The sequence below is a fragment of the Strongylocentrotus purpuratus genome, unplaced genomic scaffold (assembly GCF_000002235.5).
Source record: "Strongylocentrotus purpuratus isolate Spur 01 unplaced genomic scaffold, Spur_5.0 spur5_scaffold_9, whole genome shotgun sequence".
NCBI classification, from domain to species: domain Eukaryota; kingdom Metazoa; phylum Echinodermata; class Echinoidea; order Camarodonta; family Strongylocentrotidae; genus Strongylocentrotus; species Strongylocentrotus purpuratus.
In genome coordinates this window covers 34428476-34442728 of record NW_022145615.1, presented here as the reverse complement: position 1 = coordinate 34442728, position 14253 = coordinate 34428476, and the positions used below count along the sequence as shown (strand labels likewise).

The 14253-nt window shown below is 36.4% G+C and overlaps 1 protein-coding gene and 1 long non-coding RNA gene across 6 annotated transcripts in view; one reads left to right on the top strand and one right to left on the bottom strand.

Moving 5' to 3' along the window:
* The window catches only part of LOC100891509 (GRAM domain-containing protein 2B), a 57093-nt gene that overhangs the window by 4129 nt on the left and 38711 nt on the right, over positions 1-14253 (bottom strand). For 4 of the 5 annotated variants that reach the window (XM_030977340.1, XM_030977342.1, XM_030977344.1 and 1 more), the window contains exons 6-12: positions 11060-11143; positions 9461-9529; positions 8749-8848; positions 5535-5675; positions 2815-2914; positions 1704-1817; positions 87-192 (exon numbers count right to left, since the gene is read on the bottom strand). In XM_030977340.1, coding sequence (XP_030833200.1) covers positions 87-192; positions 1704-1817; positions 2815-2914; positions 5535-5675; positions 8749-8848; positions 9461-9529; positions 11060-11143 — 714 coding nt within the window. The remainder of the gene's footprint in view (positions 1-86; positions 193-1703; positions 1818-2814; positions 2915-5534; positions 5676-8748; positions 8849-9460; positions 9530-11059; positions 11144-14253) is intronic. The other variant, XM_030977341.1, reaches the window with a different exon arrangement.
* LOC115920757 lies at positions 4034-5167 on the top strand. Its single transcript, XR_004062523.1, has 2 exons — positions 4034-4283; positions 5049-5167. It is a non-coding gene; the product is annotated as an uncharacterized LOC115920757 (long non-coding RNA).

Here is a 14253-nt window from a genome sequence, read left to right as displayed (position 1 = left end):
TGATTAGAAAAGTGTAAGGGACTGTTTGTCATAACATGTCCTATTACGTTGGTAACCATATTTTAGAGCAAGAAGATGATAGATACCTGTAATAATGTTTTGAGATTAGCTGATAGCGTATCCTGTATATGAGATACTTTCTCTTGGTGTTTATGCTGCTCTAATAAGAAGAGATCCCCAATGCTCTCCATGCTGTCAAGAGATAAACACACAAAAACAAGATGTAATCATAAAGATAAACACTAAAAAACAAGATATAATCATCAAGATAAACACACAAAAACAAAAAATAATCATCAAGATAAACACACAAAAACAAGATATAATCATCAAGATAAACACACAAAAACAAGATATAATCATCAAGATAAACACACAAAAACAAGATAATATCATCGAGATAAACACTCAAAAACAAGATATTATCATCAAGATAAACACACAAAAACAAGATATAATCATCAAGATAAACTTACAAAAACAAAATATAATCATCAAGATAAACACACAAAAACAAGATAATATCATCAAGATAAACACTCAAAAACAAGATATTATCATAATAATAATAATAATTATAATAATTACATTTATAGGGCGCTTTATACAGACGTTTCTAAGCGCACAGGTCTAACTTATAATTATTCAACATGTTCAATACCTTAAAAGCAACAAAATGAAATAAAATATTATTAATACAATACAATGCAATGCAATTGAGTTGAATGGAATTAACTACTTGTGTGCGCCTCCAGTAAACTATAACTGATTAAAATAGAGGTGTCGTGGTTGAGTGGATATGTCACCAAACTGTGGATCACAGGGTCTGCGGTTCAAGTCCCGCTGAGGCATTAATGTCGCTGGCAAGACATTGATCTACATTTGCCACTCTCCACCCAAGTGTTAAATGGGTCCCAGATAGGATGCGAAAGTTAATGTGGTTAGATGAGCAAGTGTGCACTTGTAAAAATGGCGCCTGGCTGGAATGCTCCCAAGGGAGTGGAGAATGTGCATACATTGTGTGCAGGTAAGCCTGAATCCGATAACCGGGGTAATAATAATATATTTGTAAAGCGCTTTGAGAGGGCTTGCAGTCCTGAAAAGCGCTCAATAAGAACGTACTATTAAAGACTTATTAAAGTACTGATAAAGACATGATCATAAGCTAAACTGCTAATTGGTAATTATCGGTTGTTATTTGAAGTTTTTATTATCAATAAAAGATAGAAACTTTGTAAAGTGTCTTATGAAAGAAAGATAAATAATACTTGAACTTGAACTTGAAAATTGATTACTTTTTAAAGCAACTATTAGCAGTGCAACTAGCATTAGGGGGGGGGGGGGTAGTAAGAGTTCTTATTTTTAAAGCAGTGCAGATTCACAATTATTTGGTATGAAAATCAATAAACGCTAATGGTAAAGTCAGTGTTAAAGGAAGGGGAGGGGAGGGGGGAGAGGGGCTGAAGGGTAACAGAAATAATAAATAATAATAATTTGTTCTTTTATAGTGCATTTCATGCCAAGTTTTTACCACACTCTGCTCTCCCTCTAAATTTCTAATTGCTAAGTGAAACCCATGATTACTACATCATTTCAGCGCCTTTGATTAGGCAACTAGATATTTGCGCTTTATAAATTCCTGGATTGGATTGGATCATGATATCATGTACATTAAACCTTTACATCCTATCTGAGGGACTTACCTTTCAAGGTGGACGGACTCATGGGCTGATGTTTGTGATGGGGTGGCCATGTGTGGTTGTAGCCGCCATATCCTTATAGACAGTACTGCTGCAGAGAAGGTCAGGCACAGAAGTCTAGGTGGAGCAACGCCAGAAATAAAATATTAATTTCAAATTGTTGTTGTTAATTTCATTAAAAGTTATACAATGTATATACAAGTATAAATACATACCTTGTGGCCCATATTCTTGGAAGTGGCCTCGGTTAAATCTAGCTCTAGCCAAGTTCAATGACTCAAGGAAGGCTAATCTTCAAACCCTATTTTTTTAATCAGTTACTAACTTGTTTTGTTGAAATTGAAAATCAATATAATCGACAAGTTTTGTATCATTATTTTGAACAAAATTATGGTGATTTTTACAGGGAAAAGAGGTTGACATTTGGGACTCTATAAATTAATGGATAAAATCTGTCTACAGCAAAGATAAGAACAGGATACTTATAAGGAAAAAGAGAGATTGATACAAATAAATAAGTAAATGTATAATGCATAAATAAATGGAAGAATAAATAAAGGAACCCCTCTCTATAAAAGTGCGATCCAACGCTTGTAATAAATCCATTTATATGGAAGCAGATAAACAAGAGAAACAGGATGGCAAGAGTTTGAAATAAATTGGATCAATGAATGTTTGAAATATAAAATCACTATAGCTATGCGAATCTCAAATCCTCAATGGATTGTGACAAAGTCAAAAACAACTCTCCTGTTTGCCATTTACAAAACTATCATTAACTTCTTATTTTCTCTCAAGTATCTTCTCCTTTAGAGCTCTACTCAAAATATGTTATGGATAGTACCTTACTACAGGTCCTCTACAGGCCCTCCTGAATCTCCTGTGAAACTACATCACAATGTCATTACCAATTCAACCGATTTAAAGATTTAAAAAAAAACATTGTTTTTGTTTTAAAGATTCAAAAATATAAAAAAACAAAAATTTTCAGATTTCTTTCAAACTTTAACTAGTCTTTAACCAATATGTTAATTTGAACCAAATTCATGACCCCATACCAAAACTTTGTAATACCTTTAAGGTTAGATTTCCCTTTAAGCATTGAGGTACTTACAAGATGCCAATGAGTAGTAAGAAAGGTTGATACTGAGGTAGCTGCTTGAGAGAGCTCCCAAGCCTCATAATGGACTTGAATATGCTGACTGAACATAACACTGCCAAAAAAAGGTAAAAGAAAATAATACTTTGTTATAAAAAAAAATATACAGACAAAATATTAGAGTTATGTATGTGCTCATGAATGTAGTGTATACACCAAAGTAAATCAAAGACTTTAATAGGGAAACAACTGTTGAGTAAGAACACATGATGCAGTGCCAGTGCTGTCAACTTTTCACAAGAACATTTCTGTCTTCTAATGGCTGAAACATTAGTGTGTTATTGAATGAATCTGCATTTGCCATCACTTCATATGACATTCTTAATTCAAACTTTCTCTTGCTACCACTAATGTTTGCTATATTTACAGAGATGGGGGAGGGAGAATGCGAGGTGGGGGAGGGGGAATGCAAGGTGGGGGAGGGGGAATGTCACGTGGGGGAGTGGGAATGTGCAGTGGAGAGGTCATTTGGGTAATGAAACAGCTTAGTAAAGTAGGAGGACATTATTGATCTGATTGCTAATTGAATTTCAATGATCTGGTTTATCTATGGGTAAACTCTCTCAGCATCCAGCATTCCTTTAGAATATTTACACTAAGATTCTTTGGAAATCATGGATTAAGCATCTAAATACTCAAACAAGTACAACAACATGAGACCGTACTTAACACTCCTCAATCCCCTACCACTACAAGTATTTCAAGAGGAGATGGAGGGGAATGGGAAATGGAATGTGATCACAAATGAATCAAGTTTAGTAAGTGGGAGTAGAATTCTAATCTGATTGCTACTTCAATTTCAATGCTCTGGTTTATCTTTAAGTAAAATTCTGAGCATCTGGCATTTCTTTCAGATATTTATACTCAACATTGACCTTTAATCATGCACAGAAAATTCAAATATCTTCCATATGTACAAGTATCTTGTGATCCAACTATGACAATATGAAACTATTTCAATTACCACTCACGATGACTATATTTCAAGAGGGTGGAGAGTTAATGTGAAGTGGAGAAGTGATTGGTATTGACTCAATTCAGTGAGTGGGAGGACATTGCTAGTCTGATTGCTACTTTAATTTCAATGCTTGCTCAGGGTATAAACTATCAGTAAACTTTAGAGCATCTGTTTGAGCTTAAATGTGTGACACAATCTATCATATCAATCTTGCAATGGTATGCAAGGAATTAACTCATCAACATCAATATAAATATGATGTCGTGGTCTAGTGGACAGGTCATCGGACTGTGGATCACATCACATGATTTGCGGTTCGAATTGAGTCCTCACGAGGCCCTCATGTCCTTTGGCTGGACATTAATCTAACTTTGACACACAGGTGAGGTGAATGGGTACCTTGCAGGAATTAATTCCTTGAATGATAGTGTGCTACTAATGGCAGCCATGCTAAAGCCAGGGTAAAGTGACTCTCACACTCTGCCGTGTAGGCCTACCGTGTGCCACTGTGCGCGAAAATGTCTGTGGACGGTGGAGAACGGCGAGGGCACACGGTGGTTCGTTATCAAAGCGGGCAACACGTTAATAGGGCGTTGGCGCTTATTTACACCCGGTGGGACCCGGCAAAAGTTTTGGGCATGTTCAAAACTTTGGCCGGCTGGCACCGGCCGCAAGTAAGCGGCAAGAGGACGGTGTTGAACGGTATGAGGACGGTATGAATACGTTATGAAAACGGTCACACTGTATGAACACGTTCACAACACGCTCATAACCCGTTACAGAACGGTGATGAAAAATGGAGAGCGGACTGACCATTGCCGTTCAAATCGGGGTATTTATGGCAGTCGTGTCATGACGTCAGCAGTCCGGGGACTCGCTCACAGGACGCTCCGAGCGGTGAGGGGATGCTAAGTGACTGGTAGGTGGCTGCTACAAACCCGGTGCACACGTTCGAGACCCGGTATGGGCCCGGTATGGAAACGGCCAAAATTTTCAACAAAAGTCAATCTGGGCGGTGAAGACGGTAGAAGCACGTTTAACACCCGGTATGCGCCCGGTGAGAACGGTCAGAAGATGGCAACGAAACGGTGAAAAGATTGATTTTATGATTTGTTTTTTTGCGACTGGGGACAAGTTCGCTCAAAACCCAACGTTCTGGACTCTGTTGTTTTTTTAATAGCCCGGCAGGTGGACGGTAGGCCTACACGGCAGAGTGTGAGAGCTCCATAAGAATTGTGGTGCACTAGGAGTGTCAAGTCCAGCAGACATGAGCAAGAACCTACTATTATTATTATTATTTTTTACTATCAGCCTCAAGCTACACTTTTCTCCTCACTTTACTTTTTTTTTTATCTGCAGGATCTATACAAAATGAATATGATATCTGACATTTGCTAATGTACCCTTGATCGACATTCAACACTCAAATAATCAAGTAGCGGCTACATTGTCATGCAATGTCACTTATCTTCCTCATCTATTTAGAATAGCAGAAATATTATCCCTCTATCTTTAATATGATCTGTGGTGTACATGCATAGTGCTGCATCGGACAAGAGATGACAAAACATATAATCTGTTTGAATGAATGTACAATTATGCAGATTAAAAAGATGATATGCATGATTGTTGTCATGGTAACTCATAGTAATAATATCTGTAACATCTTTCCAGAGAGACAAATAAAATCTATTCCAAGCATGCAGCTAGGACTCACTCTGACAGAGCTGATGATGGTAGCCCGTATGTGACCGGTGGCCCTGATCGGGCGAGTCCCCCATGGAATGTGATTGGTCGGAGGGTAGGCGTGGTTGCCGAGGGCTACCCTGATGAGGATGAGACCCGCCCCCGTATGAATCTGATGAGGAATGGAAATGGAGTGAAAGTGAGATGAGAATATGGTATAAGCTTTGATGCTGCTGCTGCAAGACATATACATATATTAGACAGATGGATGAGTTTTATAACGATTTGTGACAACATTCCACACACCCCCAGCTCTCATTCCAACCTGCTTGCTCTCTTGCTTTCCCTTTCTCTCTCCAGCTCTCTTTTCTCTCTCTCTCTCTCCCTCTCTCTTTCGCTCTCTCCTTTGTTTCTCTCTCTCTCTCTCTCTCTCTCTCTCTCTCTCTCTCTCTGGCTTCACTCTCTATCTCCATTCTTTTTTTTAGAACTCTCTTCTTTTTTATCTTTATTTTGAGTTCCTCTCCCTACTCTTCCATTTCTGTATTTCTGCTCCTCTATCCATCCCTCCCTCACCTGTCCTCTTCCTTCCTTCCTCCTCAATCTCTACCTCTCTCTCTCTCTTTCTCTCTCTCTATCTCTATCTCTATCTCTATCTCTCTCTCTCCATCTCTTCCTCACCCTCTTCCTCATCCTTCCACTTCGTTATCCTCTTCCTCTCTCACAGTCCCCTTTCTTCTTTTCTTCCCCCAATGCCAAATCATATTCACTTGATTAATCACATGATCTTTGATTATGTTTGCATCATTGTTCTTCCTTGCAATGTATCCAATTACCCACATAATATCCATGAATAAAAAATATCTCAATATGATAATAACTTAATGGTAGTGAAACCAGAAAAATACCATCTTTCAATGGTCATATCAAAAGATTCTTCATTTTGTGACAATATGGCCAAAAGGGACATACGTTGTACAGAAGGAGTAATATTGCATAGAATCACCCTTTAGCCCATTTGAAGGCCAGTGACTGTTGGGGTCTCATGTCTGGCTGCACATTTACAATTCGTATTAAAAACAAGTATGATTAGTCACATGTTCTTTAATAAAGACAACATGAACAAGCAATGAAGGCTAATTCAGGCTCTGTAATAAGCTAGAAATGTGGGGCCTTTTGTCTCGTCGCCTCGAGCCATAACCCTAAAAGGACATGATTAGCACGGCTCTGCGCAGCACAATAAATGTATCTGAACTTTCCATTGCTAATAAGCATTGAAGAAATACATAAATTAAGCTGTTTCTGCATTAATTTTTCTTCTCCTGCAAAATTAAATCTTTAAATTATCAATTACATGCTACTGACTTAAATTGTCAAAAGGGCAATAATTGACCAACAGTACTTTATCCAAAAATGGTTGTAAATGATTGACAATTTTGGGGCACATGCCTAGCTTCTAAACTATATTTATTCTCCATGAGAAACATCTATAGGCCTTCAGATTTTAAGAAGTGGTAGGAGCATCTCAAAATATAAATTATTCAAGTCGGTAACCTTCTAATGGAGGAGAACCCTGGGGAACCTTGAGCGTGCAACAACCAAAAAATCCATATTTCATCCAGCATGGCATATAATTGATTTAATTACATGTTCAATTATTGCAATCTAAGAGGGTGCTGGCACATGCCTTGATTTCATACTCTGTTTTTATGCTTCCTGAGAAACAACTAAAAGCCTATGAAGGAAGCATCTAAAAACAAAACAAAACATAGTCATCTTCACCTTCTAGTGAACACAGTTAAATAGCTGATCTTTCTACTTAGAGATTTGAATCTAAATCCTGATTTCATCCGGTAAGGCCTGTCATTTCTCTGACGTAATGTTACATTAGGCAATGCCATTTGACAGGTTTCTGACAATGCTTTGATTTTATAGTTTGTTTATGATTCATGACAAACTTCTATAGGAATATGGATAGAGAATCTATAATATTAAATTATTCAAAGTAGCCATATTGCCATCTAGTGGCTGAAAATCATGCTTTCAAGGCGTTGATTATGAAAAGAACATCCTTATTTCATCTGGTAAAGCATATCATTTCTCTTGATTTCTTTTATATCAGGAAATGCCATTTGAGAGGAGTTTCAGCCGTGTCTTTTATTTTCTTCTTTGTATAAGCTCCACAAGAAACATCTAGATGCCTATAAATCTAGGGACCAACATCTAAAAAATGAATTATGCAAGGTAGTCATAATGCCTTCTTATGGAGAAAGATACCACTGCACATCAAGCATTTGGTGCCTGAAGTATGCAAAAACAAAAATGTAAATCAAGATTCTTTCAGGCCAGGCCTGAAACTTCTTTTCTCTCTTAAATCTAAATGATGCAACCTGCTGCCGATAGGCCATCTTGGTTGCTAGGTAACGGCACCGAGAGGACAAAGGAAGACAGAATGGGAATATTTTAAGATTTACTTGATTGATGAGATGGTGTGAAGATTCATATCAAAAGTTGACAAAGACCAAAGGGCAACTCTCGCCAAGAGCATTAAAGGATTAATACTTTGACGGCATTTTTTTTCCGGCTTTGAATTTTATATTATGTCTATGCACCAAGGGAAATTATACACGGTATATGGGCCTACAGAAATAAGCAAATTAACCCAAAGACTACTGAATTCTAAATTGCCATAAGCTTAATACATGGACCACCCAGCTATCATAGGCAATGGATTAAAAGCTATAAACATATAAGTAAGCCTGAAGGACTATACGAATTGGACTAAGCTTCCCCAATTTAGAGGCATACTTCATGCTTTGATTTTATATTTTGTTTATGCTCCTAGAAGAACCTAGGCCTTTAATTGGAACAAACGTTTCAAAGACTAAATAATTCAAGGCAGTAATATTGCCTTTTTATAATGAACAGAAATTAAATTTGACAAAGAAGATTAAATTTTCCAAAAGCAACTTTGTCGATTCCGATCCTAAGGATAATGCTTTTAATAACACGCATTTGACGTAATCGAATTCCCTGAACAACAAAGAATGCATAATTTGATGCATTCCATTACGATTTGCTTGATGCCAATATGCACCTTACTGTAAACTAAGCATCTACACAGAGGTAAGCATCTTACAAAATGAATTATGAATGAGGCTTCTGGCAATTTCCAATCTAGTCTTAACTGTCACCTTTAAAATGGCAGCCCTCTAGGGGCGTCTAGGGGCCAGGGTTGAAGGGCTTACCTGAGAAACGCGAAGGTTCCAATCTCTGATAGTCATGCACGCTGACTGGAGGCAGAACGCGACCGTTGGGACCCTCGTGTTCCAAATCTAGCTCGTCCTCCTGCAAGAGAGAAAAACAGGATGGATGATAGTAGCGAGGAAAGGAGAATTACAAATGATAGAAGAACAAAGGAGGATCTCATCTCTAAAAGATGAGGTAAACTTGTTTTAAGAGAGCACATTTCAAGAGAAATTCTTATCGTATTGTCAGGATAACAATGATTACCTATGCCAGTTTTTACAAAACCGAGATTACTGTCTAAATCAAGGTTCTGTTTTATAATACATGTTATCAATCACAAATGCTTAATTTCTTTGGACAAATTTGCTCTCAGCCTATGAAATGGCATGACTTCAGTAACTTATAACAGTTATTTATAACAAGTTTAATGAAACAAGGCCCAGGTATGTTTGTATGAGTACCAAATATCATTAAATGCCTTAAAAGTCATTTTTCAATCTCAAACTGTGCTTATCAATCAAAATATGAACTGCCTAAATCAAGGGAAACAAAGACAGAACTGGAACAAAACTTCATTAATTAATTAAAGTAACAATATGACATTGCTATAGGAATGAACAAATTGAAAGAATTTGTAAATTAATTTTTCATCTGCAACACAAATCAACTTTCTCTTAAATTTTGGGGTACATTTTTTAACAGTCCTCTTACATCATCACTGTCTCCTGGAATGTCGTCTTCATCACTATCCCCTTGCTGGCTGGAGCTAGGGCTCATCGACTGCAAGAGAAGGCGAGAATAAAAGATAAATAATAATCTCATTTCATATTCAAATAGTAGAAGAACACTGGCTCCTATAGTTTTCACAACAGAACACTTAATGTAAATCCAAACCTCCAGTGTTAATGGTATTCAGGGTATTTGTAATGGGATACAATTGGTTAAAAAAAATAGCATTCTTACCATTCGACTTGGAAATTAACGTTCATTTCTCCCCAAAACTTAATTGATCATTTTTTCTGAAAATCCAGGAATGATTCTTTTCATATTCAAAGCCAATGGTGAAGATATTGAATTAATATCCTTCTGGCCAAAAGCACATGAAATCTACATTAGAGCAAGAAGAGCTTCTCTAAAGATGTTTTTCAGACCTTGCTTTCATTGTCTCATTCATTCCACCCTTTAGCTATCAATTTGTCTGTTTGATTCTCATTGGTACCCTATCTCATTGTACCCCTATGTTTGTCTATTAATAGCATTGTTCTCACAATGACCAAGAAGCCACATCTGAACATGGCTTCTGTCTAAAACTTTTAATGACCTAAACCATGAACCCATGCCTAAATAAACCATGAACCCATGCCTAAATAAACCATGAACCCATGCCTAAATACTAAACATCTATGGGTTCAAAGTATGTGCAATGTGAGATTGTTATCACGCACCTGTTTGTCTACTCACTCCATCATACCTAACTGTGTAGGCTGCATGTCATCGATTGAGAGCTGAAAGGACGTTAACCCATATATCTTAACACATAGTTAATACCCTTCTGATTCTCAGTAAACATCAGTATGTGTAACTCATTTACTACATACCTATGTCACTCCCCTTATTCTCACTTTAAAATAAAATGGAAATAGAAAAGACCCTGTCAACGAGGCCGCAAGCCCACACCTACATGACCTAGTTGGTAAATGAACATTCAGTAGCACTAGCCTGAGAGTCATAAGGAGTTAACTCCATGTCAAAATGTTTTGATAATATCATCCATTGATAAATAAATGCCCTTCTGCCCCTTAGAAACTGAATAAATAGTCAGTTGTGCTTTTTAAGAACCAGTGGGGATAACACTGTGTCAGAGCACATTGAATAAAAAATAATTTGAAAATAAGAGTTAACACCCTTCTGGCTCTTATTTAGATGCAATATCCTTCAAGCCCTTATCATCAGACAATTCATGCTGTTCAATTTCCAGTCATTTCAATGCATAATTGTTTTAGATGCTGCTTGTAAGTATCGGCTTGCATGGTGATGTAGATATGTAGTAGGCTTGTGGATGCACCATATGAGAGAGAGGGAGGATTGAGGAGTTCTGAAAAGGACTCTCTGTAATCTTTCTTGAGGGTGTGTAGTCCTGAAAATGACTGTTGATGTAGTCTTGAAAAAGACTGTTGGTTATCTTTCTTAGCTTACAGTTCTAAGGAGAACTATAGCGCTTGGGGAGGATGGGTGGCGGGAGTGGCTCGACGTTTCGAACAGGTTGACAATCCGTCGTCAGGAGTAATTGTTTTGTTTGCGGGTACTTACCTCTGTCTCACCCTTGGCATTTTTCCAGACTCTGTAGAGAAGCTGATGAGTGGAATGTCTTGAAAGCAACGATCCAAAGATGTGCTGCAAGAAAACAAGAAGAAAAAAAAGGAAAATCCATCAATTGAGAGGAACAGGACAAGCTATGTTTATTTGAAATTATCAAAAACCTTGACATTTATGACAACGTTATTGTCTTATTGCAAAAAAATGAAGTTTGAATATCAAAAGGAAGCCGTACAACGAAAAATAATGAACAATTCCTGGAACTTGCAATTCCTTGCAACAAAGCTGTATTTCAAAGATACCATACAAAAACAAAGCAGTAGGGATTTTGGAAGTTAAAAAAAAATATGCACAGGAAGGTGACAGTACAAACTCCCATTTATCAAAAAAATAATTTCCTTCTTGTAAGACAAATAATAAAGCCTTTATAATACAAAAGTGCTACATTTTTGTGTCCTTACCCAGGTACTAGTCAGGCATGTCAATCTTGCACTTAATTCTCAAATTATTGCATCATCACAAAAATTCTCATTTAATCAATTTTTCCCATGTCCACACATAACAAATTCATTGTATAACTATCCTGAAACGGTAATACAGTTTCGGGATAGTTTATAATGAAACTGTGTGTGTGTTAATGCTTAATAACGATACGTCGTATAACGAGACGTCGTATACATCAGCTCCTGTTGTACAGAAGTGTATCACACAACTATTTTGCGGGGGATATGATATGAGCAGTACCCATCTAAAATGACAAACCTAATCTGATTAAGATTGGATTGGCATAACCCTCACTTGTTAAAAGTGGTTCAATGAGATTAGTGAACCAACTGGTCTAAATGCTGACCTTCCACAGTGACCAAACACCCCATTCAGACAGGGATCATTATACATGTACAACATTTTGTGTGAAAACTATACAGCGACAGAGCAACAACAAGTCTATATGCAGAACTTTCATAGTTACCTAACAACATATATATATATATTTAAGACTGGGATCATTGTATGTTTTGTGTGATAAGTCGCAATAGAGCATCAACTATTTAGTCTGATGGCCATCCTTTCCAAGTGACCTTATAAAGCTAAAACCCCATTCACAAAGGGATCATTATACAATGTTTTGTGTGATAAGTCTATTTGGCAACAGGGCATCAAGTTAAAGTATTTGAGTTAATGCCCTTCTGGCTCCAAACAGATGATATGACCATTAAAGAATGGTGCTTTCTGGTAACCCTAACCTTTGGTCATAGTCATATCAAGATATGTTTCATTCATGGTTGAAATATATAGATATGAACACGTTGCTCAAAATCACCCTTTAAACTATGGTACGTCATATAATACTAATAACCCATTCACATGGCAAGTCGACCATGACGTAGTATTGTACACCTATGCATTTATACAATACAGGGTTTAGGCATAATCCTACTACTCGATATTTTGTCGAGTTGACCTTTCTTGGGAAAGACAAATAGTATGACAAATGTAGGTCTATAAAACTGTGTCCTTTCCTCCCAATAAACTTACTTTACACGTACAGTGTTTATAGAATACATTGTCACATAACAACCTTTTGGCTTTCAACTATACAGTCATCAAGCATGTTTCTATCTACATATTTATCTTCTTCAGAGAAGAGATTGCTGTATATAGAACCATTGCTTGTATAACACAGGCTGTACTGTAGTTACAACATCATTTCTTTATAACTTGCGCCAGGAGTGTCAAGTTGATATGGCGCGTTATAATTGGCCATTATTTACTTTTTAATTTTATTTTTCAAATATACCTTTATACACATGTCAGAAAATAACCTTCCATGTATGCATCACAATTATATCCTTCATATTTGATATTTCCTTTAAAATGTGATGTGTTGCTCTGTTTGTAGATGCAAACTAGCTGATTGATTTCTATTGATTTACTAAGTCAAGACTACAAGGGTAATGAAGAAATCAGTTCAATTAGTGGAGCCAGTGCATACATTGAATTATACAGTCATTTATAAATTATCAATTGAATTTCAATCCATCTATCTATCTATCCATCCATCAATCATAAATGCCTGTGTGCATGTTTCCATTTCTTCCATCTCTCTCTCTCTCTCTCTCTCTCTTTCTCTCTTTCTTTGTCTCTCCCCATTGTCAAAGCTCATTTAAGAATCTTGCCATTAATCAAGCTGAGTTTCTATGTTGTAACCTATCTGAAATGTTAAACTATCGCTCCTGAAAAAAAGAATGACTCAGTTTTTTGTAGTTAATTAATTAAAACTGGAGATCATTATGAATTTTGCAATATTCAATGTCCCTACAAAATTAAATTTTCTGATGCATATTTAGAAGTGGAAAATTACTATAAACAATACTTTTACAATATATCAGAAAAACTGAGAAAAATCCAAATCAACAAAGGGATGACATGTGTATACACCACCAAAAGAAAAATTTCTTGTTTGTATTTAAAAATACATAATTCATGCTCCAGTTAATACTCAAATGACTGAATTCACAAACATAAAGGGATTCCTAAATATCCTATCTGCCTTTTATATAATTTTTGTAGGGGGTGATTTTCAGGGCTTAGACGAGGGTGTTGTTTGTATTGAAGAGCTATCATCCAGAAGCATTCACTTTTTAACATTTCAATACTTCACAAATGTTTAAATTGAGCAAAAATGTATTGTACTATACTACCTCTAGCCTCCCAAAAGAGGACATTTCAAGAAAACAAAATATGGTTGCAAAAATATTTTTTTAATATTTCTTTCTTTTTATGCATTCACAAAATGCACAAAGACTAATATACCCCAAGATCATCTTTTTGGGAGACAGAATTGTGTACTTTGTATTAATTTTCCTGATTACTTATGATTTAGCATCAGAGCCGAAAATTAATTAAATAGTACTTTCAACAACATCCGGTAGTACAATAATTCCCTAAAGTAATAAAATCAATGTGATCTAGTTTACTTTTGTAAGAAATAGGTTAATTTCTGGCTCTAAACATGGATAGGCAAGAGTTTATATACTTGACAGGAAAACTATTGAATAAATAAATACATTGTAGCTTGTTTATTGAGAGCTAGAAAAGTGTAAATCCTATGGTAAATGAGCTAATGCCCTTCTGGCTCTGAGCAGATAAAATTCACAATGGTCTTTAATAATGGTCCATACATAAAA